The sequence below is a fragment of the Camellia sinensis genome, chromosome 10 (assembly GCF_055761805.1).
Source record: "Camellia sinensis isolate YWXY chromosome 10, ASM5576180v1, whole genome shotgun sequence".
NCBI lineage: Eukaryota > Viridiplantae > Streptophyta > Magnoliopsida > Ericales > Theaceae > Camellia > Camellia sinensis.
In genome coordinates this window covers 14687561-14710259 of record NC_138970.1, presented here as the reverse complement: position 1 = coordinate 14710259, position 22699 = coordinate 14687561, and the positions used below count along the sequence as shown (strand labels likewise).

The 22699-nt window shown below is 37.7% G+C and overlaps 2 protein-coding genes and 1 long non-coding RNA gene across 7 annotated transcripts; all 3 read left to right on the top strand.

Annotated features, from left to right (window-relative positions):
• The first annotated feature begins 8423 nt into the window (after positions 1 to 8423).
• LOC114276705 (UPF0481 protein At3g47200) lies at positions 8424 to 11961 on the top strand. Of its 2 annotated transcripts, XR_014341659.1 has the most exons (3): positions 8424 to 9990; positions 10504 to 10814; positions 10931 to 11961. XR_014341659.1 is itself a non-coding variant. In XM_082890885.1 (2 exons), the coding sequence occupies exons 1-2, from the start codon at positions 8529 to 8531 to the stop codon at positions 10972 to 10974; spliced, it is 1506 nt and encodes a 501-aa protein (XP_082747011.1). In that variant the 5' UTR covers positions 8426 to 8528; the 3' UTR covers positions 10975 to 11961. The 2 variants fall into 2 exon arrangements, 1 of the variants encoding a protein (XP_082747011.1); XM_082890885.1 differs by lacking the exon at positions 10504 to 10814 and having other exon boundaries at positions 8426 to 9990.
• Positions 11962 to 12058: 97 nt separating this feature from the next.
• On the top strand, positions 12059 to 15341 carry LOC145801558 (uncharacterized). Of its 3 annotated transcripts, none has more exons than XR_014343170.1 (6): positions 12059 to 12707; positions 12900 to 13079; positions 13326 to 13486; positions 13911 to 13973; positions 14407 to 14528; positions 15230 to 15341. It is a non-coding gene; the product is annotated as an uncharacterized LOC145801558 (long non-coding RNA). The 3 variants fall into 3 exon arrangements; XR_014343171.1 differs by having other exon boundaries at positions 13323 to 13486; XR_014343169.1 differs by having other exon boundaries at positions 13201 to 13486.
• A 534-nt stretch (positions 15342 to 15875) lies between these two features.
• On the top strand, positions 15876 to 17992 carry LOC114315955 (acid beta-fructofuranosidase). Of its 2 annotated transcripts, XM_082893337.1 has the most exons (4): positions 15876 to 16145; positions 16301 to 16674; positions 17471 to 17558; positions 17671 to 17992. In XM_082893337.1, the coding sequence occupies exons 2-4, from the start codon at positions 16499 to 16501 to the stop codon at positions 17872 to 17874; spliced, it is 468 nt and encodes a 155-aa protein (XP_082749463.1). In that variant the 5' UTR covers positions 15876 to 16145; positions 16301 to 16498; the 3' UTR covers positions 17875 to 17992. The 2 variants fall into 2 exon arrangements, with proteins under 2 accessions (XP_082749463.1, XP_028118389.2); XM_028262588.2 differs by lacking the exon at positions 15876 to 16145 and having other exon boundaries at positions 16251 to 16674.
• The last annotated feature ends 4707 nt before the right edge of the window (positions 17993 to 22699 follow it).

Genomic DNA, 22699 nt, shown 5'->3' with positions numbered 1-22699 from the left:
CATCAACTCACAAGTTCACACCCAAGTGGCAAGGTCCTTTTATAGTAAGGGAAGCCAATGAAAATGGCTATTACAGAATTTCCGAGCCTGATTCTCAAACCCTCTTAAGCCCCATCAATGCGAAATGGTTGAAGGCTTACTATCCTTAGAAATTACCCATATAATGTACTACACCAAGATGTATTATTTGGGCTTCTTCAATGAATATCGTCCTTTTTCACACTTATTCTAACTATAATCACAAATAATAAAAGATGACGCTTTAACTCGAAAGTCAGCTCCATTAAGTAGTCGAAGATTTTCAATTACAAAAAAAAGGGAGGCCCAAATCTCCAACATACAAAAAAAAGTTTTAGGCTATAAAGCTATCATATGCTACAAAGCTATGATCCAACTAAATCAAGACTCTGGAAGCTTGATCTTCTTCATCTTCACCCGCCAATCTTGCTTCAAGAATCGCTTTCTTTTCTGTTAAGCTAGAAGTCGCCAATTCTGCTTCATTCAAAGCTCTCTTACGTTCCTCCTCCACTCGTATAGCAGCAGCCAAAGCCTTATCTACCTCGCCTAGCTCAGCCTCAATCATCCTCCTCCTGACCTTGGATTCAAGAAGAGATAACCAATCATCTAACCAACCCACCTCCAATCTGTTAATCCGGCATCTCGAAATTCGCCCAAAACAACACGTTGGGCCAACACCTCATCAAGAGAAGCTGTCTCCGGGGATAACTTGTAAAGCTCCTTAAGGAATTCTCCAAAACCAGCAACACAAAACTTACAAATCAAAAAATGGCATTCACCATTAAAGTGCATTTTTCAAAAAAAAAAAAAAAAAACCTCCCCTCGCTAAGGCACTATTTGAGTTAGGCCTTTCCCTCGCATGAAGTGACCCTTCCCTCGCATTCCAGGTATGTTTCTATTCCTCGCCTAAATTTATGTTTCTATTCCTTGCCTAAATTTCTAACCCTTCCCAAAAAAAATAAAATAATAATAATAATAATAAAATAATAATAATAATAATAATAATAATAATAATAATAATAATAATAAAATAAAAAAATAAAAAATAAAAAAAAAAATATTTTGAGTTAGGCCTCTTCCCCTCGCTAGGCCTCTATCCCTCGCTCGAAGTACGCCTTTGCTCCAATTTCCCTTTCCCTCGCTTTCCACATATGTTTCTATCCCTCGCAAATTTTCTAACTATTTCCACCGAAGTTAAAAAAAAAAAATAAAATAAAAAAATAAAATAAAAAATAAATAAATAAAATTTGGAGTTAGGCCTCTTCCCCTTGCTAGGCCTCTATCCCTCGCAGCTCCCCCCATCCCTCGCATTAATCTTTACTTCCCCTCGCACCACTTCTCCCTCGCTTCATTTTTCTTTATTTCACCAAATTCTTTTGTTAAAAAAAAAAAAATCATATTTTTAGCTAGCCCCTTTCCCTTGCACAACCAAGCCCATCCCTCGCAACTCTCCTCACCCCTCGCATGTAACCTTTCCCACCGAAGTTAAAAAAAAAAAAAAAAAAAACAAAAAAAAAAAAAAGCTGCACCCCCCTACCCCTCGCACTCATCTTCATTTCCCTCACACAACATAATCCATCCCTCGCATAGCCCCTTCCCCTTGCATAACCCTTCCCACCACAAAAAAAAAAAAAGAAAACCTCTTTCCCTCGCTAAGGCTAAGGCACTATTTTGAGAGAGCCCCTTTCTCTCACATAACAAAACCCATATGTTGTTTAGCCCCTTCCCCTCGCATAACTTTTCTATAAAGAAAAAAAAAAAAAAAAAAAAAAAAATTCATATTTTGAGTTAGGCTCTCTCCCTCGCATAACCAAACCCACATGTTGGTTAGCCCCTTCCCCTCGCATAACTTCTCCATCAAAAAAAAAAAAAAAAAAAAAAAAAAAAAAAACAACTTTTGAGATAGCCTCTCTCCCTCGCATAACAAAACCCATATGTTGTTTAGCCCCTTCCCCTCGCATAACTTTTCTATAAAAATAAAAAAAAAAAAAATAAAAAAATAAAAAAATTCATATTTTGAGTTAGGCTCTCTCCCTCGCATAACCAAACCCACATGTTGGTTAGCCCCTTCCCCTCGCATAACTTCTCCATCAAAAAAAAAAAAAAAAAAAATAAAAAAAAAACAACTTTTGAGATAGCCTCTCTCCCTCGCATAACAAAACCCATATGTTGTTTAGCTCCTTCCCCTCGCATAACTTTTCCATCAAAAAAAAAAAAAAAAAAAAATTCATATTTTGAGATAGGCTCTCTCCCTCGCATAACCAAAACCCATATGTTGTTTAGCCCCTTCCCCTCGCATAACTTTTCCATCAAAAAAAAAAAAAAAAAAAAATTTCATATTTTGAGATAGGCTCTCTCCCTCACATAACCAAACCCACATGTTGGTTAGCTCCTTCCCCTCGCATAACTTCTCCATCAAAAAAAAAAAAAAAAAAAAAAAACATATTTTGAGATAGGCTCTCTCCCTCGCATAACCAAACCCACATGTTGGTTAGCCCTTTCCCCTCGCATAACTTCTCCATCAAAAAAAAAAAAAAAAAAAAAAAACAACTTTTGAGATAGCCTCTCCCCCTCGCATAACAAAACCCATATGTTGTTTAGCTCCTTCCCCTCGCATAACTTTTCTATCAAAAAAAAAAAAAAAAAAATTCATATTTTGAGATAGCCTCTCTCCCTCGCATAACAAAACCCATATGTTGTTTAGTCCCTTCCCCTCGCATAACTTTTCCATAAAAAAAAAAAAAAAAAAAAAAAAAAAAAAAAAAAAAATCATATTTTGAGATAGGCTCTCTCCCTCGCATAACCAAAACCCATATGTTGTTTAGCCCCTTTCCCTCGCATAACTTTTCCATCAAAAAAAAAAAAAAAAAAAAAAAAATTCATATTTTGAGATAGTCTCTCTCCCTCGCATAACCAAACCCACATGTTGGTTAGCCCCTTCCCTTCGCATAACTTTTTCATCAAAAAAAAAAAAATTCATATTTTGAGATAGTCTCTCTCCCTCGCATAACCAAACCCACATGTTGGTTAGCCCCTTTCCCTCGCATAACTTCTCCATCAAAAAAAAAAAAAAAAAAGAAAAAATCATTTAATTACCCTTTTTTTTTTTTTTTTTTCTTTCCTCCCTCGCCTCATTTTCTTATACTACCCGAATTTGTTTCATGGGCTTCATCTTTATAGCTCCCTTTTATTTACAGTCCTCTATTACCTCATCAATTTAAAAATAAAATAACATAAAATAAAATACAATAAAATAAAATTATATTAAATCGCCCCTTCATTATTTCATTTGTTTACCTTATTTTTATATTTCTCCAAATTCTTTTAGAGCTTCCCTCGGTTCAGCTTTTCTGTTTACAACCTATAAATTATAAAACAATAAAACTCCTTAACTCGCAATACAATACTAAATTTGGGCAAAAAGCTCTCCGATATTTATTCCGACAGTTCTTTTTATTCAGCATACACTTCTCCATTATTCGTTATTAATTACTTTCCAACATTTTCTCTTTTTACCTAATTAACAATTTCATTATAGACCTCTCCACTTCTCCATAATACAACCCTCTTTTATTGATCTGCCTCTTGCTCCAAAAAAAAAAAAAAAAAAAAAAAACAACAACAACAACAACAAACAAAAAAACAAAAAATTTATATACATTTTTAAATAAAATATATATATATATTTTTAAAAAAAAAAAAAAAACAAAAAAAAAATTATTTCGGGGCTTATATATGAATCTATACATGAAAACATAATTCAATTCAACTATGCACAGACCCATACCTTTACAACATTAGGAAGCCCCAATCGCGACGAGCGTCTGCCGTCCTTCTTCCCTCCCCTTCCCGCAGCTCTTCTTTTTCCCCTTCCTGGTTCGTTTCCTGGTTCGTTGCTCCTCTCAGAATCCACCCATAGCAATAACCTTTAGAAACCCAACTTTACCGAATCAAACAGATCGAAACCCAACCCTTGTTGCTGATGGCTCACGCAGGGGTCCTTCGATCAAGACCCAAACAGAACCCAGCCCTAGTAACCGAACCAAAATCACAATTCAACTCCCAACAGCCCAATCGACCGCCCCACAGCACCCCCGCGGCTCACCTAACAGCACCTTCTGTGACTCGCAGCATTCTTTTTCCCTCCTTTCTCTCTCTGCCTAACTCGTCTCTCTCCTCCTTTCGCGACTTCGAGGTTCGATTCCCCACCCTCAAACAAACAACACAAAAATCTAGCCCCTCACCATTCGATCCCGTAACAACAGTGTGAGAAAAGCTGTGATGCCTTCGTACCACACAGGCGCTGTCGGGTCTCACTTTGGAGCTCGCCGGCGGCAACCCTTTCCCTCCTTCGTAGCTGTCAACCTTCCTCTCCCAACTATATTCTGGATTCTATAGTCTTTCCCACTAAGTTGAATTCTAGGTCTTTAGAAAGAGAACAGAAAAGTCTATCCAAACACAAACTTGCCTAGCCCCTCCCTTAATGGTATAAGAAACCCAGCTACGGGTAACCAAATCCATCACACACCCTTCTGTACAATGGGTAAAAGGAACAACCAGAGATCCTGATTCAAAAAAAAAAAAAAAAAAAAAAAAATAATAATAATAATAATAACAATAATAAAAAAATAAAAAAATAAAAATGTATATATATCTATATATATCTGTATATGTAGAGTCCTTATCTCATTTTTCGAGAATGGTTCCAACAAGTTCAAGATTATTTTTCTAAAACGGCAAGCTCATTTTTTTGAGAATGGTTCCAACAAGTTCAAGATATACCCAAAATATACACAATCTTTTTACGTGGCAATAATGCAACGTTCAAGCAGGGCAAGAGTTTTAAAATAAAAAAAAATAATAATAATAATAAAAAAATAAAAAAATTTATATACATACTAAGGTCGTACCTTCCCAAGGAAAATCTTTAAACCAATCAAAAATTCTCTTTGCCTGTTACAAATATTAAAAGCAAACTGCAACAACCTTAGACTCTTCAAACAAATCGCTCAAGCTATCACACACTACCAAGCAGCTCCAAATCAGCTACTATTAGTAGTCTGCTCTAAACCTATAAGTCCAATTGATGGGTCGTCTTCTCCATAGATCGCTCTTCCCAACAAAAAGCTGCAAAAAGTCAATGAATTCACACCTCTTCCCCGTCTTTATAAGAGAGCACAAATGCAGGACAAAATTCATATCCAATTACTAACACTCTCCTTTCAACCCATCCTCTCTAAATGGCTTTCGGCGGCCAGCGGCACCGAGATAACACCGTTTGGCGGCCGGTGAACAAGGCTCTAAACCCAAGAGGTCCAAGCTATAGAGCTTCATGCTCTAGCTCTAAAGTTTGGAGCTCCACTCCTACTCACCGCCGCCCTGTGTGTGAGTTTTTTTCGAAAAATGCTCTCTATGCCTCCATGGCAATTCCAAGATCAACTATTCGAATCCCCTTGGATCCAACACCCAATATCTGCTCATACAGTAGTAGAGGTGCCAGAAGAATTCCAGGGTAAAATAAGAGGATGGTACAAGGCACTAACCATTCCAGAACTTTACACAATACCACTGTCCCATACTTGGTTTTTGCTAAACCAAGAAATCAACCTCACTCTCCAGGGATCCACCTGCCAGGCAAATCAGGTGTTAGTCCCACATTTCGAGAGGATCCGTATCAACATCCTCTCACAAAGACCAACAGAAAGAGATCTAGACCACCACATCTCTATCATGTCAGCGCCATTGGTAAACCCAAATGAAGATTTGGGACTTGGATGGGACATAGAGAGCCTTGCAGATCTCAACATAGGAGAAGTGAGCGTTTCCCGTAGTGCCCAGCCAAACATCCCGCTCAACATTTCACTTAACATCCTCTTCTTCAACACTGAGGGTGTTGCTCGCCCCAACTTCCTCCAACACTACATGCACCTACACTCTAGCAGACGCTTCCACCTCGTCATCATCACAAACACGAAAAAAGAAGGAAGCGAGGCCCAGTTCATGAGCCAAATCATGGGCTTTCCTAACACCAAGACCATTGCCCCCCCTCCTAGCGGTATGGAAAGGGTGAGAGGCGGAATCTGGTGCCTATGGAATGAAGCCGAAATCTCCTGTGAAGTAGTGGAAATTCCCCGGAATCAAGCCATCGCCCAACAAGCCCACATCTTTATCCGGCCGGCTCGCACCGGATGAAATTTAAGATGTAAACTCTCCATAAGCAATCCAAATGCCCCTATTATATCAAAAGCTTAATTTTAGACATCTCTATCTGAATACTTGTCTGCATGAGTTAATATTTTCCAAAACTTTCTAACATAGTCATGCACAAATACTCTCATCAGCTATAAGAGTATCTGTACAGGGGGGCATTATTGTGGGTACTTGTATCAAGCTCAATACGTGGCAAGCCCACATCACCAAAACCCCACCCACGTGGCAGACCAATAAGGCACCACGTCGGGCATGTCGTATGTTTACTACATGGCGAGCCCTACGGGCGTCATGTGCCAAGGCAACCAAAACTATATGCTTAGCCTAAGCGGGAGCATATATACAAGCCCAAATATATCTAGATATGAAGAGCCCTGCAACAGGCAGCACCATGGCCCCGCAGGGCCCATGGTCCTTCATACCTAGCTCCAAGGCCAAACAACAATACAATCAGCCCCCAGCTCACTTGTACTTGGATTGATAAACAATAGCCCCTCTCTTAAACATTGAGCTAAGCCCGCGGCCCATTCTCCTACTTGGTCACTTGGAAGCGAGCCCTTGGCTCTCTTAAACACTAAGGTGGGCCCTGGCCCATTTATCTACTTGGATGCCTGGGTTGGGAGCAGGACCCAGGCACTACTGCTCGGGATCATCAGAGGATACTGGACTGGCGGCTGAGGTCATGGGATCGTCGAGATAGTTGTCTTCTTGCTAAGACAACTCTATCTTGACCAGGCTTGGAGAAGAGGTAACAATGACCTTACGTTCATGTCATCTGATGCATATACGAAACGTTACTTTCTGCCTGCCACGAAACGTTGCTCTCCGCCTGCCGGCAAGCCACAGACGGCAGAAGGGCTTATATCACTTCTGGCAGAGTTGAGGAGAACGAGCCACCTGTCCAACAGTTTGCTTGGGCTCCAATACTCCTGCGGCCTATATAACGTATCGTATATGCAGCGAGACACAACAACAACAATACAACCAAGTTCCATGCTAAAACACTCCCGCATACTTTATATTAGTGTTCAAAGGTCTATCACTGCCAACCTCTCCCTCTCCAAGCTTGCCTTGACCTCCTCCTCTCCACCTCCGGTGATCCCAAGCCATCGAAGTGCCCGCCATCTTCCCGGACTACCTCTAACCACACCTCTCACCCACAATTATTATTATTATTATAGTATTAAATTTACTTTATTCGAAGCACACTTGGAGTGGATTATTCATGCTTCAGCAGTGGGAGAAGTTTTGTGTTATTTTAAGCTAGGAATGACAAAGTTAGATCCATCTTTGTTTTTTACCTTGCTTAGCTAGGAAATAAAGAATCGTTAAGTATTCCCTGCGGCAACTCAAATGACAGGATAAGAAAAAGTACAAATCTCTCTTTGGAAAAAGAAATTTAAAAAAAACAGAGAAAATCATACATCTATGTTATTCTGTGCCAGTAAATTTTTCTAAAAATGTTGACCCATGTAAAAGTTCAAACAAAAGCCTACTTCTTGAAGTATGATCTGTAGTTATGTGTTGGGAAGATACCATCATATTTTATCTGGAAAAGTTTATAGAAAAATTAATTTGCTATTTTACCTTTACTAATCTTGGTTTATGTCAACACGCATTTTAAAGTTGATTGCTATATATTCCTAATTGTTTGTGTTTTCATTGTTTTATATGATCTTGGTACATGTTTAATGTATTAATTATCATCACTATTGTTTCAATGATTATTTGCAAACTAAAAATCAATCATGAGTATCGAATTCAGCTGGTTATGAACTTGTACAACACTTTTGGGAAACAAGCAGAATACTTTATAATATTATAGTTTTAGGCCATGTTTGATTTACAAGACTAATAGTGAGGTATTAATAATATTCACTATCTAATTGGATTAATAGGATAAATTATCCATTGCATTAATAATTTCACTCCTATCCCATTACTAATATTCGTATAAATTTTTAGATTAATTATCCATTGGATTAATAATCCTAAACCAAAATGTTAAAACAAATATAGAATAATTGGGTCACAGATTAATAATCTCAATTTCATACTCTAATCCATCCAATCAAACATGCCCTAGATGTACTTCATTATCTGGAGCACATGTGAACTGGAGTGTTCTTGCTTCAAAACTAGAAAAATGCATCCAATACCTAGTTTGATAAACCAGAAACGAATATACTTGTCTTCAACCAACAATCTACCACTTAATCCACAAAGCTAATCGTCCACATATTTCGTATGAACTATATATATAGACGCAGATATTCACAGTTGCTTAGCTTATACCAACAATGGCGTCTCAGACTCAGAGGCAAGCTCTTGCTGCTGATGGTCTTGATGAATCTGTGAGTATTGAGATTAAACAGGGTGACAAGAGAGATATTTGTTCACTCAGCAACAATAAGTGGCTAAACTCCATCATGGATGCTCGAAACGAGCCTCGATCTCTAAGCATCAAATCACAGAAGCCCAAAATACAGAAGGCTCAACCGATGCTTCGTGAGGTTGAATCCAACAAGAAATGCTACGATCCTCGGGTGGTTTCAATTGGTCCTTGCCACCATGGAAAACCAGAGCTTGAACCTGTTCAAAGGCTCAAAATTCCACTGGCACGAGAATATGTCAAAGGAAGCAAAGCAACGATCGATGAATTATACAATGAGGTGGTCAATGTGGTCGATGAAGCCAGGAAGTGCTATGCTGAAGGCTTAACAGAACGGTTCAATTACGAGGAATTTGCCCAGATGATGTTCCTTGATGGCTGCTTCATCCTTCAGTACATTTACAGCATCGTAAATGAAAGTCACACAGTTTTGAAGATAATCCACCATGCTCCTTTGGTGCGGCGAGACTTGTTCTTGTTGGAGAATCAACTTCCTTTCATAGTTCTCCAAGTGCTAATGCGCCTGAGATTTGAAAATCATGATGAGGAAAACATGATCACTGGGGAAAACATGATCACTGTTTTCGTCAAGCGCATAAGAGGAGAGTCTGTGGTGAGAGCTGGACTAATAGAACAAATCAGAATCTTCTTTGACAAGAATGTTTGGGGGTTAGTACATCATGAGACGCAACAAAAGAATTCCAACGACGAACCCCCCATTCATCTTCTTGAACTCGTTCGCAGGCAATATATCGACCCAACAGCTTTTGCCATTGGGTGTTACATAACTGGTGGTTGGTACTCTCGTCGATCCGCCAAGGACTTCAAGTCAGTTGGGATACAATTTAAGCCAAGCAAGACATTCCAATTGACAGACATAGATTTCAACCCAACATGCACTTCCGGGATTCTAAAACTCCCTCCGATGATCATTGACGACACAACAAAATCTATTCTGTTGAACTTGGCTGCCTATGAGGCCTGCCCAGATAGTGTAACCGACTTTGGGGTGACCTCTTACATATGTTTCATGGATTCTCTTATTGATCATGCTGACGATGTGAAGGTGCTGAGGTCCAAAGGTATATTGCTCAACTTTCTTGGTAGTGACCAACAAGTGGCTGATATTTTCAATGAGATAGCTACTGAGTTGGTTCCAAGCCCTCATGCTTATGTTGAAGTGAAAACAAGAATTGAAAAGCATCATAAAAACAGCATGAAGATTTGGATGGCAGAGTGGCACCATACATATTTTAGGAGCCCTTGGACTTTCATTGCTGTCGCTGCTGCAATTTTGGCTATTACTTTGAGTGTTTTTCAGACTTTCCTTGCAGCAATTCAGACTTACCTCACAGCCAACCCACCAAAAGGTTGAAAATTTTGGGAACACTGCTCTGTCTTTGTTGCATTCTCTTATTACTTATCAACTTTGAAAGGATTGCTTAAGATTGATAGATTTGTTTTTGCTTGAATTTGTTTTGTTTTGATGTGATCATTTCTTTTATGTTTGAATAAAGATTCTCTGTTTCTCTTTGTTTGGTGCAGAGTTGCTTATAAGTTTTTTATATCGAAAAAATATTTGGTACAATTTATGTTTATAATTTATGAGATAGAAATAATTTAAAAGTTTTAAAAAAAATATTGATTATCTGAATGCCACAAGGAGTTTTTTTAACTTTTATTTCTTGATTATCAATTTTCAACTTGAAAAAAACTAGGGAAAATTGGTCTAGGGTCCCTCTCCCACTTTTCATAATGGAAGAGATCCACAAAATTATTTTTTGATGTCTAAGGTCCCTAAACATATATCAGAGAAATTTGACTCTTTGTCTCTACTCTATTCTCTCTCTCTCTCTCTTCTCCTCTCACCCACTGTCTTCCAGATCCAAGGCAACAAACTCTGCTCCTCAACCCTCCTCTCCACCCTCCTCTACGACCTCTTCCTCAACACCTTCTCCTCCGACTCCTCCCCCGTTCCGCCACCGTCGCAGACCTTCGCGCCGCCCGAATCCGCGACCCGGCCTCATAACAGGTCGCTACTATTCTCTAAACCTGAGATTCATGCATATATATATATATATATATGTATATATATACGCATCTAGTTGAGTCTTGAGGTTGTAAAATTGAAGCGATAAAATATGCAGATCTAGTATTCTTCTTGGCTTCCAAGTTCTTGAAGACAATTCCTCAGGTAGTGTTTATTAATCACTCGCTCAAATTTTTGATGATATACACTTAATTTATATATCTTATTGTAAGTATTTATATTAGGTGCAAGTGTGTTAATGAATTTGAATTTTTGTTCAGGCCGCTGCGACGACTTGCTACGTTGCTACGCATCCGAGGCTTGAAAACGTTTCTAGAAAGTACTTGGCAGACTGCAACGAAGCTTCAACATGCAAATTGGGATCCAACTCTACCGAAGCTGCAAGGTTGTGGTCTGTCTTGGAGCTCATGCCCCAAGAATTTCTCAAATTTCTCTGGATTCAACTCAGAGAAAATTCAAAGGATCAGACCAACATTCATGTTTATCCTGATTGGGTAGCCATGCAAGTTTTTCATTTGATGCATGCTCTTATGGAACACAAAAAATCAAGTTATCATGTTCCAATGAATTTTATGTTTAAGTAGTGATTCAAGACAGTTTGTTGCATCTTCAGGCATACTTTGGCGGCAGAGTGACTGTATCACCGTATTTCAACTCAGCTATTGCATCTGGTCATGCCCAGAGAAATTCTTTGGGTTGAGAGAATTTCTCTGGCTGGGAATTTTCTCTAGGTTGTGGAGTCCAGAGAAATTCTCTGGGTGGGAGAATCTCTGGAAATGTTTGTCTGAGAATTTCTTTGGGTTTGGGGAGTCTAGAGAAATTTTGAAATTTCTCTGGTTCAACCTTTGGACAGCAAAAGAAGGCTCTGTTTCTCCGAAGCCAAGTTTTTTCCATGAGAATTACTGCAAAAAGCACAAAATCTGACTTGCTTGGAGGAGAAACTCCAAATATCAAGAATGGAGTGAGAAAATGGTTGATCCAATTTGAGAATGATAGGTGGGAGAAATCACCTGTCCTAATACCCAACTTGGCAAACCAAATCATCTTCATGGGTTTGCAGAAGAAGAACAGATGGACTGCAGATTCAGGTTCCGCTCCGCAGAAGGGACATTCAGAGGAGTCTATTTGGATTTTTGCTGAGACCAACCTCCACAGGAAGATTTTCTGTCTCTCATGGATTGTGGTTTCTAGAACTGTACACCTCATTTTGGCTAGAATGAGAGGTAAATTTTAGACAGAATTAAATTTCTCTGAATTGAATTTTCTCTGGTTTGGAACAGAGAATTTCTCTGGATTGAATTTTCTCTGGTTGAATTTTCTCTGGATCGAATTTTCTCTGGACTGAAATTTTTCTGGGTTGATGTTGAGGGACCTTAGACATCCACTACAGGAAAAATGAGTTTTGGCGACGTTTATTTAACGGCGTTTTATTAAACGTCACATTTTGTAATATTTAACGACGTTTCTTAAACGTCGCTGTTTGAAAAAATAAAACGGCACCGTTTCAAGCGTTTAAAAGCGCCTTTGAATGTCCCTTCTCTCTCCCTTAAATGGGCAACCCTCTGAAGCCCTAATCTCTTTCAGTCTCTCGTTCGCTCTCTCTCTTTCTCTAAACCCTCTCAATGGATCGATTCATCTCTCGCTGATTCATCTCAGAATGATACAATCTCGGTGATTCTTCTTGGCGATTTCGATTTTGATTTTGATTTCGAAGTTCTCTCTCGATTTCAATTTCGAAATTTATTCGGTGATTCTCTCTCTCAATTTCAAAGTCTATTTTTTCGGTGTGAAAGCCCTTTGTAAACCCTTATTTGGAATCCTCATGCCTTCAAATCTCGTCTCTCTCAGCCCTCTCTAAACCATTATCATTCTCACAGATTCGTCTTTGAGATTCAGAGCGATTTCAATTTCGAAGCTCCACCGCCACCACCGTCTGCACCGGCTCGATTTCTCTGATTTCGATTTCATCTGAATCTCTGATTTCGATTTCGATTCTGATTTCGAAGCTCCATCGCCACCACCATCTGCACCAGCAAGGTATAGATTTCTTGAAACTGGCTTCTCTTCAACACAACAGCACATCATGACTTTTAATTCCTGGTTTTAAACTTTTGTCTTCGAGAAATCACATCTTTATCTGTTGGTCAATCTTCAATTGCTGATTAAATTTCTGAACTTATCAGACATACTCTGTCCTTTGTAGTTGCTGAAATCTTATCCATGATTCAGATTTATGGGAGATTGATTCGAATGTGATGATGGACTTGATCTCCAATCAAAAGATTTAGATCTACATGACCTGAAGCTGATCTTCTGAGGCATCTCTGAAATCTGAAGCGGCTGACTTTGTCTATAGATGTCCCAATTCTTTGCAGATAAAAATGAAAAATATCCATCCCTGAACTCCAGGTAACTTTTGTAACAATGATGTTTAGATAAACTAGATTCATGTTACTTGTTGCCATTTTTGCTACCTTTTATAAATTTTTAACATCTAATACCAATTTATTATTTTTCCTTTGCAACACAGGTGTCTCGCTTTCTTTGCTATTGGTTCAAAGTTGACTTTTAATTTCCTGGCTCAGATGCAAATGTGAGATGATAAATATGGGTCTTTACTGATATTTAAAAATGTTTTGCTATTTATATAAGCAGGATTATCAGGTGGAGTCATAGCCAGGATATCCATAGCAGGAGTTGCTGGGGTGCTGTTATTGGCAGTTTGCATATATGTTGGAGTTTACAAGAAGAAAAAAGTGCAGGACAAAATATTGCTTCTGCAAGATCTAAACATCAATCAATTCAAGCTGCAAGGGGTAGTACTTCTCCCTGTTTCCTTTCTTTTTCCCTTTTTTGTCTATTTCTTTAAACACCTATGTTTGAAAGGGTTCTTCATGGATATTCTGCACTGCAAATTCCCCTTTTAACTCATTTTACCTCTTGGCTGAAGAATGAAATCCAATTTTGACAAACTGGGAAACCATATGCACATGGTTGTTACAATGTTAAACATCCTATGGTTACTTATTTAGCTTTCTTTTAACACAATAGAGGTTCCTTTCATTTAAAAAAATAATAATAAGAATTGTGATCATATTTGATTAGGTGGAATATGGTTACCATGATTTTCATTTTTCATATTCAATTCTGGGCAATAAAATATATATATATATATATATATATATTTGACATCACATCTCTAGTTAATTCATTTCATGGTTTCTTCAAAATCTCTTGCAGGAGATAGCTAGGCCATCAAATCTGTCTGCTACCCCGGTGCACCTGAATATTCAAGATGATCACGTAAATCTTTTTTTGAATCATTGGGTTATTTTATCTCTTGTATATTATAAATATATATATATATATATATATATTATGGTCTTCAATAGATTCATAAGAATCAAATCATATATCTCAAAATTTTACGCGGCTCCTTGTCTCAATGCACTCTCAATAGTACAATCGTGCCTCCAAATGCTACATATAATATGTAGGTATCATGGTCTTCAATGATTCACAAGGATACAAACTGAATCACGTGTCTTGGATTTTTCTTCTCTTTTTGTGTCAATGCATTTGCAACAGTAAAATCATGTCTCCAGATTATCATGTTTTGAGTTTCTCATATGAGATTTCGGAAGAGGGGATGTTTGGCTCATAAGAGTCCTACTTGGGATTGTTCATTACTATGTTATCATCATCATGTATAGAATGAAGCATCGTTTTGGTGCAGGTGGTGATAGACAATGGCATACTCCAACTCACACTGTCAAATCCCGGAGGAACCGTCACCGGAATAACATATGGTGGAATTGACAACTTGATCGAACTACATAATCAGGAATTGAATGGAGGGTACGTGCATCGATGGTTATATATCTATCTTTGTTCTTTCAATTCTTCTACATTGTGATTGAATTCTGTGCATTTAGAAAATTTCTAGTTCTTTTTCAATACCTTTCAGATGATGAAGCACAATCTTGGAAGGAACCCAGAGAACAATTAGGACAAGTCAGAAAAGCAGTTAGAATTTTTTCGGTTCTTTTTTAGTACTTTTCAGATGATGAAGCATAGTGTTGGAAGGAACCTAGAAAACAATTTTACGAAAGACAGCTAAAAAAGACTCTTTAGCCAAAACTAAAAAACTAGCTTAATTTTTGTCTTTTGTGTACTTCTTTCAACTTTGGAGTTGAATTTTTTTACCCTTTAGGTTTGTGTTGACTAAATGACTCTAAAAATTATCATAAAAAAGTTTACTAAATATGAAAATAAGTAGAGTTCTATATGGAGAAAAAAATTGGCCTATTTTTGTTTTTTTTTGGATTTTTCTGAATTTTTTTAAGTTTTGGGATCGTCTAGTCGAGACAGATCTAAAGACCAAATAAATCAAACTACAATAACCGATTCCCAAAAGAAAATGTGTGACAACTGTTTTAGAAAACATAATCATTTTTCATTTGCAAAAATTCATACACAGGTTTGAATAATCAGCTATTAAATTGATGCAACTGGTAGTTAAAAGAGAAGGTAAGTTTATGTTCCGGTGGACTGTGCAGGTTCTGGGATCTTAATTGGAGCGAAGCAGGAAGTCCAGGAATGTAACCCCCCCTCAACCCAATAATTTTTTTTATCTAGCTAAAAAATTTGTTTGTATTCAAATGGGAACTCTCTTGTTTTGCGAATCACATTATTTAAAACATAGTTTACATAACATGAAAAACCAAGTTTTTAAAGACCTTCTAGACCAGATCATTGGTTGAATTTTTTGTTGACTGATTGTGTGTTGACTCTGGTTGCATATATGGTTCAAGATGCACATGATATACAGGTGGCATTCATGTAGTTGGGTCATGGGAATTGTTGCCTTGAGCCTTACTCAATATGTGAATTTTGTAGAGTCTTTTGATATCAGAGGTGATATATATGCCTTTATTTTTTCGTGTGTGTCTTTTCCTGATTTGTTTTGTTTTGTTTTGTTTTTTCTTCTTTTTCTACATGAGTGGCATCCCCATTGATTTTTTTTTTCTAATACATTTTTTTTTCAAGACATGAAATTTTAGCTCTCCTTAAGAATAGAATAATTAAGAAGAAATGGATTTTGAAATAGGAAACTAGTTCTATGTGGATGAGGTGACCAGTTGTACAAAAAAGTGGAAAAGTATCAAGATGGTTGTGTGATTGCACGATTCCTAGTTCTATGTGGATGAGGTGACCAGTTTTACTCTGAGATGCTTTATTTCACAGTCATTTTTCTGTCATTTTTGTAACTATGCTCCTGTTATGTGTGATTTTATTTTACACTATCATTGCAGTTATGTTTCTTTGCACCCACTATTTTGCTAATCTACTAATACCTTCTGGTAGTCTGAACTTGAAAACTTATCATTCATGTACTCAAATGCTCAAGATTATGCTAAAGCCAAGAGAAGAGTTGCAGAACTCTATAAGAAACATGAGAAGGAACTCATAGAGGTATATTTTTATTTGTTTTTGTGAAATTTTAATGAGAAGGAACTCATAGAGGTATAAGAAACATGAGAAGGAACTCATAGAGGTATATTTTTATTTGTTTTTGTGAAACTTATCGTTCATGTACTCAAATGCTCAAGCTCTTCTCATTGTATTAGGCAAACAAAATTTTAATGAAGAAGATTGAGGATGATCAGTTCCTAGACCTTATGACTCTGAAAACAAAATTTTCGTTGGTAAATTGTTTGTTTGTGCTTAAAAGCTTGTAAGCAATCTTCTATGTTGTGTTCTCTTTATTTTGACAATCACACTCAAATTATAGCCTTACTTTAAAATAGCAATGTGTAGTAACTGAGATGGAGATGTTCAGTTGCAGCACTGCTGGTGGAGCAGCAAACCAGGGTGCTCTTGGACCGTTTGGTTTGTTGGTTCTTGCAGATGAGAGCCTTTCTGAGCAGACTCCCATTTACTTCTATGTTGCCAAAGGAGCTGAGGGCAAGTTGAAGACTTTCTTCTGTGCTGATGAATCAAGGTTTGTTACTCTTTTCATTGTGCACTTGAAACATACTCAATATTAATTAACATTTTTTGTCCTTTATTATAGTTTTATTGGTTATGAGTATTACCAAATTATATAAGTCCATCCTTATAATTTTTAATTTTTTTTGAAAATTATATTACCTGCCCCTTGTTAACAATCATTTTGAAGGTAGAATCTCCATCCATCTCTGAAAACCTCCATTATTTTCATATAATTCTGATTTTTTCTCCAACCCGAAACATTGGCTTAGTATTATTAGAGGTTAGGATGGCAATGAGGCAGGTATGAGTCTTTGACCCCTACCCTCCTCCACCTTTGTTTAGTGAATATTGGACCTTATCCACCAGACTCTCCTCTCCCCCTCGGCCCTCCCCACATAATATAATCTAGTCTCCGACCCTACTTGCCCCGTTTAGTGTTATGTCTTATATTTTTAGTATTGAATAGTAATAATGTGATTTTGATAGTTCTAGATGACAATGATTTAACATTGATTTAAGTGTGCGATCAGAGTCAAGGAAGAGAGAAAAGAGCTGTAATATACAATAAAACAGAGAATAGAAGAGAGAAAAAAATCTTTAAAATCATTTTATAATTATGTAATTTATATGTCAGGTTTTTTATAGTATGCATAATCTGGTCGGGTTACTCTCCCCAAACTCATTTTATTAGAATCGGGGAGGGTTGGGAACTGCTGGGTCGGGGATTTTTTTGCTATCCCTAATCAGAGGACTATTTTTGGCATGAACCACAACTTGACTCGCCGATACACCTGTTTTTTGTGTAGGTCTTCAAAGGCAACAGATGTGATGAAACCAATTTACAGAAGCACAGTTCCAATGCTCAAAGGAGAAAAGTTCAGCATGAGAATATTGGTATGTTAAAAAAATCATTTTGCTTAGTAAATAATAATTTGCTGACTAAAATCCTAAAATTTATCGAAAATAAAATTTGGATTATTAAAATGTGGGGTCATTTTTAATTTAGGTGAATCATTCGATAGTAGAAAGCTTCGCTCAACGCGGGAGGACGTGCATAACTTCGCGGATATATCCAACGAAGGCCATCTATGAGGATGCAAAAATTTTCTTGTTCAACAATGCTACTGAGGCCAACATCATAGCCTCCCTCAAGATTTGGCAAATGGACTCTGCATATATTCATTCCTATCCTACTGAACTCATAATGTAAAAAAAAAAAAAAAAAAACCACTTCTAATGCTCAATCATGTCTCTCCATTGCTCTCTACTTCAGATTGTGTCCTGTCATTTTGTCATCATTTTGTGCAGAAAAAAAGAAAAAAAAATGTAGAGTACCGCATGAATTGATCTAGTATTATGTTTACTTAAATTTAGTCAATATATTATATATTTTTCATCTTTATAAAAGGTATTTTTTTGGGGTTAAATCTCATAGAATTAGCACAAATTTTTTTTTTGTTTTTTTAAAAAAATGAAGTTATAACGGCGTTTTTAAACGTCACTATAGAATACCAATGGTTACATTTTGAAAAAAAAATTGACTTATCACGGCGTTTTTAAAACGTCGATAAATGAGTAGTGACGTCATTGTACAATTATGTAGCACATTTAGCGGCGTTTTTAAAAACGCCGCATATACTGATATAGCGACGCTTTTAAAGCGTCATAAAGTTACAGCGACGGCCGCAGTTTCGGCGTTTGGTACTAAACGTCACAAAAACAATCAGCGGCGTTTTTGATAGCTATAGCGGCGTTTTTTAAACGCCACTAAAAACTCAATTTCCAGCAGTGATCATGAAAATAGTTGATGCCCTTTATACTATAAAATCATAATATCAGAGACTTTAAAAAAAATATCCCAAAAAACTATACCAAAGAAGCTCTCTCTGGGTGCTTGTGAGCCTCTTTTGGCTTGCTTAAAGATATTTTTGAGTAATCCGAAATATATTTTCTTATAATTACACAAAAGTTGAGGAACCATATTGATAAATACATATCGGAATCATAACAGCATCTCTAGCAACACTCATTACTTTTTATTTTTTATTATTTTTTTCACATTAGCCCATGAGTATAATTATTGAGTAGTCTTGGAGCACCATGTGTGTTGCCATGATGCTCCAAATCAATCAAAGACTTATATGGTTATTTTCATAAGAGGATGCACTCTTCAAAAAGGACACCTTTTGTTGGGAAAATTTTATATTTTTCTTTTCTTGTGTAATTACAAAATGGGTAACAAATCACAAACAACAAGCAATAATATGGCTGAAAATTTTAAAGGCAACAAAACAATTATAAAACACCAAATTTACGTGATTCGGCAAAGATGCCTACGTCTACGAGTCGAACTTCAAATCAACTTCCACTATAAAATAATAGATTTACAATGGTTCATCTTTAGTCACAACTAAAGGTATACAATCATCAAAATATATACTTGGATGACCAACATACTTATATTATAACTATAAAGGTGGATTTTAACAAAATCAACAAAAGATAAAATTTAGATACCACAAAGTGGATATTCCAAACTACTAATCCAATAAAGTTTTGACAAGATTCACTCCGATCAAAATATAGAGCTCGTCTTCATGAACACCCATTAAAATTTCATCAAGATCGGATAAAATATTATCATCCAATCTTAGCTTAAACTAAGGAAGAAAACCTACTTTTCTTCACCTTTTATCTGGTCATTTGGAACCCAAACAAAAAGTGCGGCTTCCAAAAACGCAGCCTGGGCAGCTACAAAAGCTAGAACTAGAACACCATTAGGAAAGCACACAAAACACAAGGTGTGAAATTACATAACTACCCTCCATGTTCCTACAAGCAGCTAAATGAGTCCCATGAGTCAAAAAGTAAATTTTCCAAATTGGGTGGGATATTTTGGTCATTTTATTATGATGTGGCATCATAAACAAATATTAATCATAAATAAATAAATAAATAAATAATTTTTTACCAACTTTTCAAATCACTATTTAAAAAAGCCAAAAAACTTAATTAACATCTTTACTTTATATATATATATTTTTTAAGAAATTAAAAAATTAACTTTTAACTAACTTTTAAAAAAAGTCTTTATGTAATCTTTAAGACAATCCATTGAAATTTCATCAACCCCGAGTAAAAATTAACCATCCAATCTTAATTTAAATTAAAAATAAAGAGTCTCGAAATAGCTTTGGTACACCGGGACTTGCTCTTACTTGAGAATCAAGTTCCTTTTCAAGTCCTCCTGGCACTAATGAACATGAACTTCAGATTTTATGGACGCAAAGGCAAAGATTTGATTAGCAGATTTATTCAAAAAATAAGGGGCAGAAAACCATCATTTCTGAAAAAGTATGTGGAACGGTTATTTATAGAGGTTCGCTGGTCACGACATTACGATGAACTCGTAGAAATTTATAGAAATAGACAAGTTGGCAATATTTATCATCAGCAGTACCCACGTCGTTCAGCCATGGACCTTAAGATGGTGGGTGTTAACATATATTAATATCATTATTAATATAATACTATAGTATAGTCTGTATATAATATAAATCTATTATTAATATAATATGCTATCATAATGTAGTATGTAATATAATATGCTCCCATAATATAGTATGTATATAATAGGTATATAATCACTTTCGGCTGTCCCTGCTTTCGGCCGATCACCTCCTTTCGGCTACTTTTCCTTATTTTAGTGAATCACATCATCATGATGTTTTGTATCCAGCTCCTATATTATGGAGCCTCTCTTTAGTTTCTGAACATATAATGAACAACAGATAGTTCTCTGTCAATATCACTCTCTCAACTCTCTTTCAATTTATTTCACATGGTATCAGAGCACAGGTGTTTCTCCTAAGTCTCTGCATCACACTTTCTTTTCTTGGCAGATTGCTGCATACCTTGTCCTTACCTAATATACAGATTGGACAACACCAGTACCTTCGTCTCTTCACGATGAAGCCAACGCCACCAGATTCATCATCATCTGAGGTCTCACGCGCCTCCACGCGCCGCCAGAACATTAGGCAACGTGCTGCCTCGTTTCAGACGCGCTCTACGCGCCTCCTACACTGTCCGGTGCTATTGTGCGCCACCGCCTCACCTGCTAACGTGAGCCGCGCATTTCTGACGTCAGCCGACGTCAGCCCTGGCTGCTTCCGTGCGCCGCGTGTCTTCGCCCGCTAACGTGCGCCGCGCCTCTCTATGCTAACCTGCGCCGCGCCTGTTTGACCAGCCGTTGACTATTCCATCTTCTGCCTTTCTGGTCATATTTTTGGTCCGTTCACTCCTTTTCTGACTAATTTTGACCATCTGAATTCACTGGTAACCTCAGTTTTTTCAGATTCTACCTCAATTGTGCTATTTTTCTCTCATGGATCGCCTGGACTCCTCTAATCACCCTATTTCTGTTATTCTTGACGGGACTAATTATGTCCTATGGGCACAAGCTATGTATGGCTTCCTCAAAGGAAAGAAACTTTGGCGCATCATCACTGGGGATGTATGCAAACCCATTCAAGAGACCACGGATTCCGCTGCCACAGACTCCGCCACCAAATATGTCGACCGATTGGAAGATTGGGATAGTAAAAACTATCAGATCATCACTTGGTTTCGTAATACTTCCATTACATCTATCAGCCTTCAGTTTGGTCGGTTCCAACTTGACTCTGCTTCCTCTCCTGCCAAAGCCATCTGGGATTTTTTACAAGAACGCTATCAGACTACTGGCCTTGCTCACCAGTATCAGCTTCTGAGTCATCTTCACCGTATGCGCCAAGAAACAACTCAGAACATTAATGATTTCCTCTCCCAAATGTATTATGTTTGGGATCAGCTCGCTCTTTCTGAACCTCCATGGGATTGTACTAAGGATGCTGCCTTGTTTACTACTTACCGTGACCAACAGCGCTTGGTTCAGTTTCTCATGGCTCTCACTCCCCGATTTGAGCCAGTCCGCGCATCTCTCCTTCATCGCACTCCTTTACCCACTCTTGAGCAAGCAATTTCTGAACTCCTGTCAGAGGAAACCAGATTTGGTACTCTCCATCCGCACCCTGTGGACTCTGTTCTTGCCACTCCTCAGATTCGAAGTTCTCCTTCCCCACCTTCACCACAGAAGTCCACTGCCTGCAATTACTGTCACAACCGCAATCTTCCGTCAACTCATCTTCTAGTTAATTGTCCAGTTCGTCTTTGTCGGTTTTGCAACAAGACTGGCCCTGGTCATCTCCAGCAAGATTGCTTCCGCAATCCCGCCCGTGCCTCTCGCAATAGTCCTTCCACCGGGAATTTTTCTCTCAGCCACTCTCACCGTTCTGGGACTCCATTTAAACCACTGCCTGCTCAACGCACTGTTGCTGCTGCCTCAGAGGATTTACCTTCCTCTGTTCCTATAGACCCTTCCACTCCAGTCTTCTCTCAAACTGATGTCGAAGCCATGCATCACCATTTTTGGCAAAATTCCGGTACTCCTCCATCTACTGCTTTATCTGTCACCGCAGGTAACTCTTCTTGGTACTTTGACTCCGCTTGTTGTAATCACATGACTTTTGATCCTACTATTTTTACTCCTCTCTTTTCTACTCCTCATGTTCCTTCTATCCATACTGCTGATGGGTCTCTTCTGTCTGTAAGTCATGTTGGTTCTGTTTCAACCTCTCACTTATCTTTATCCCATGTCTATCTTATGCCTGCTCTTACTTTAAATCTTATCTCCATTAGTCAATTATGTGAGCATGGTCTAACTGTTACCTTTTCACGTACTGGTTGTTTGGTGCAGGACCCTCGGACGGGGCAAACTCTTGGGATAGGCCGTAAGCATGGACGTCTCTACGAACTCATCCATCTTCATGTTCCCGATTCCTCTCAGATCACAGCTCCTACCACTGCTACCACTGCTCCTCTTTTATCTCCTTTTCAGCTTTGGCATTGTCGTTTAGGCCATCTTTCTGTTGGTCGTTTAAAATCTTTAATTTCCAGTGGTCATTTAGGTCATGTAAGTTCTGATGTTTTAGATT

What these genes read in the sequence shown, in the direction of transcription:
- LOC114276705 (XM_082890885.1), top strand. Translation starts at nt 8,529, where the DNA reads ATGGCGTCTCAGACTCAGAGGCAAGCTCTTGCTGCTGATGGTCTTGAT. An exon ending in CACAGCCAACCCACCAAAAG is followed by an intron (nt 9,991 to 10,930) that starts GTTGAAAATTTT and finishes ATTTTTGTTCAG; the next exon opens with GCCGCTGCGACGACTTGCTA.
- LOC114315955 (XM_082893337.1), top strand. Translation starts at nt 16,499, where the DNA reads ATGGAGATGTTCAGTTGCAGCACTGCTGGTGGAGCAGCAAACCAGGGT. An exon ending in TTCTGTGCTGATGAATCAAG is followed by an intron (nt 16,675 to 17,470) that starts GTTTGTTACTCT and finishes TTTTTTGTGTAG; the next exon opens with GTCTTCAAAGGCAACAGATG. An exon ending in AGTTCAGCATGAGAATATTG is followed by an intron (nt 17,559 to 17,670) that starts GTATGTTAAAAA and finishes TTTTTAATTTAG; the next exon opens with GTGAATCATTCGATAGTAGA.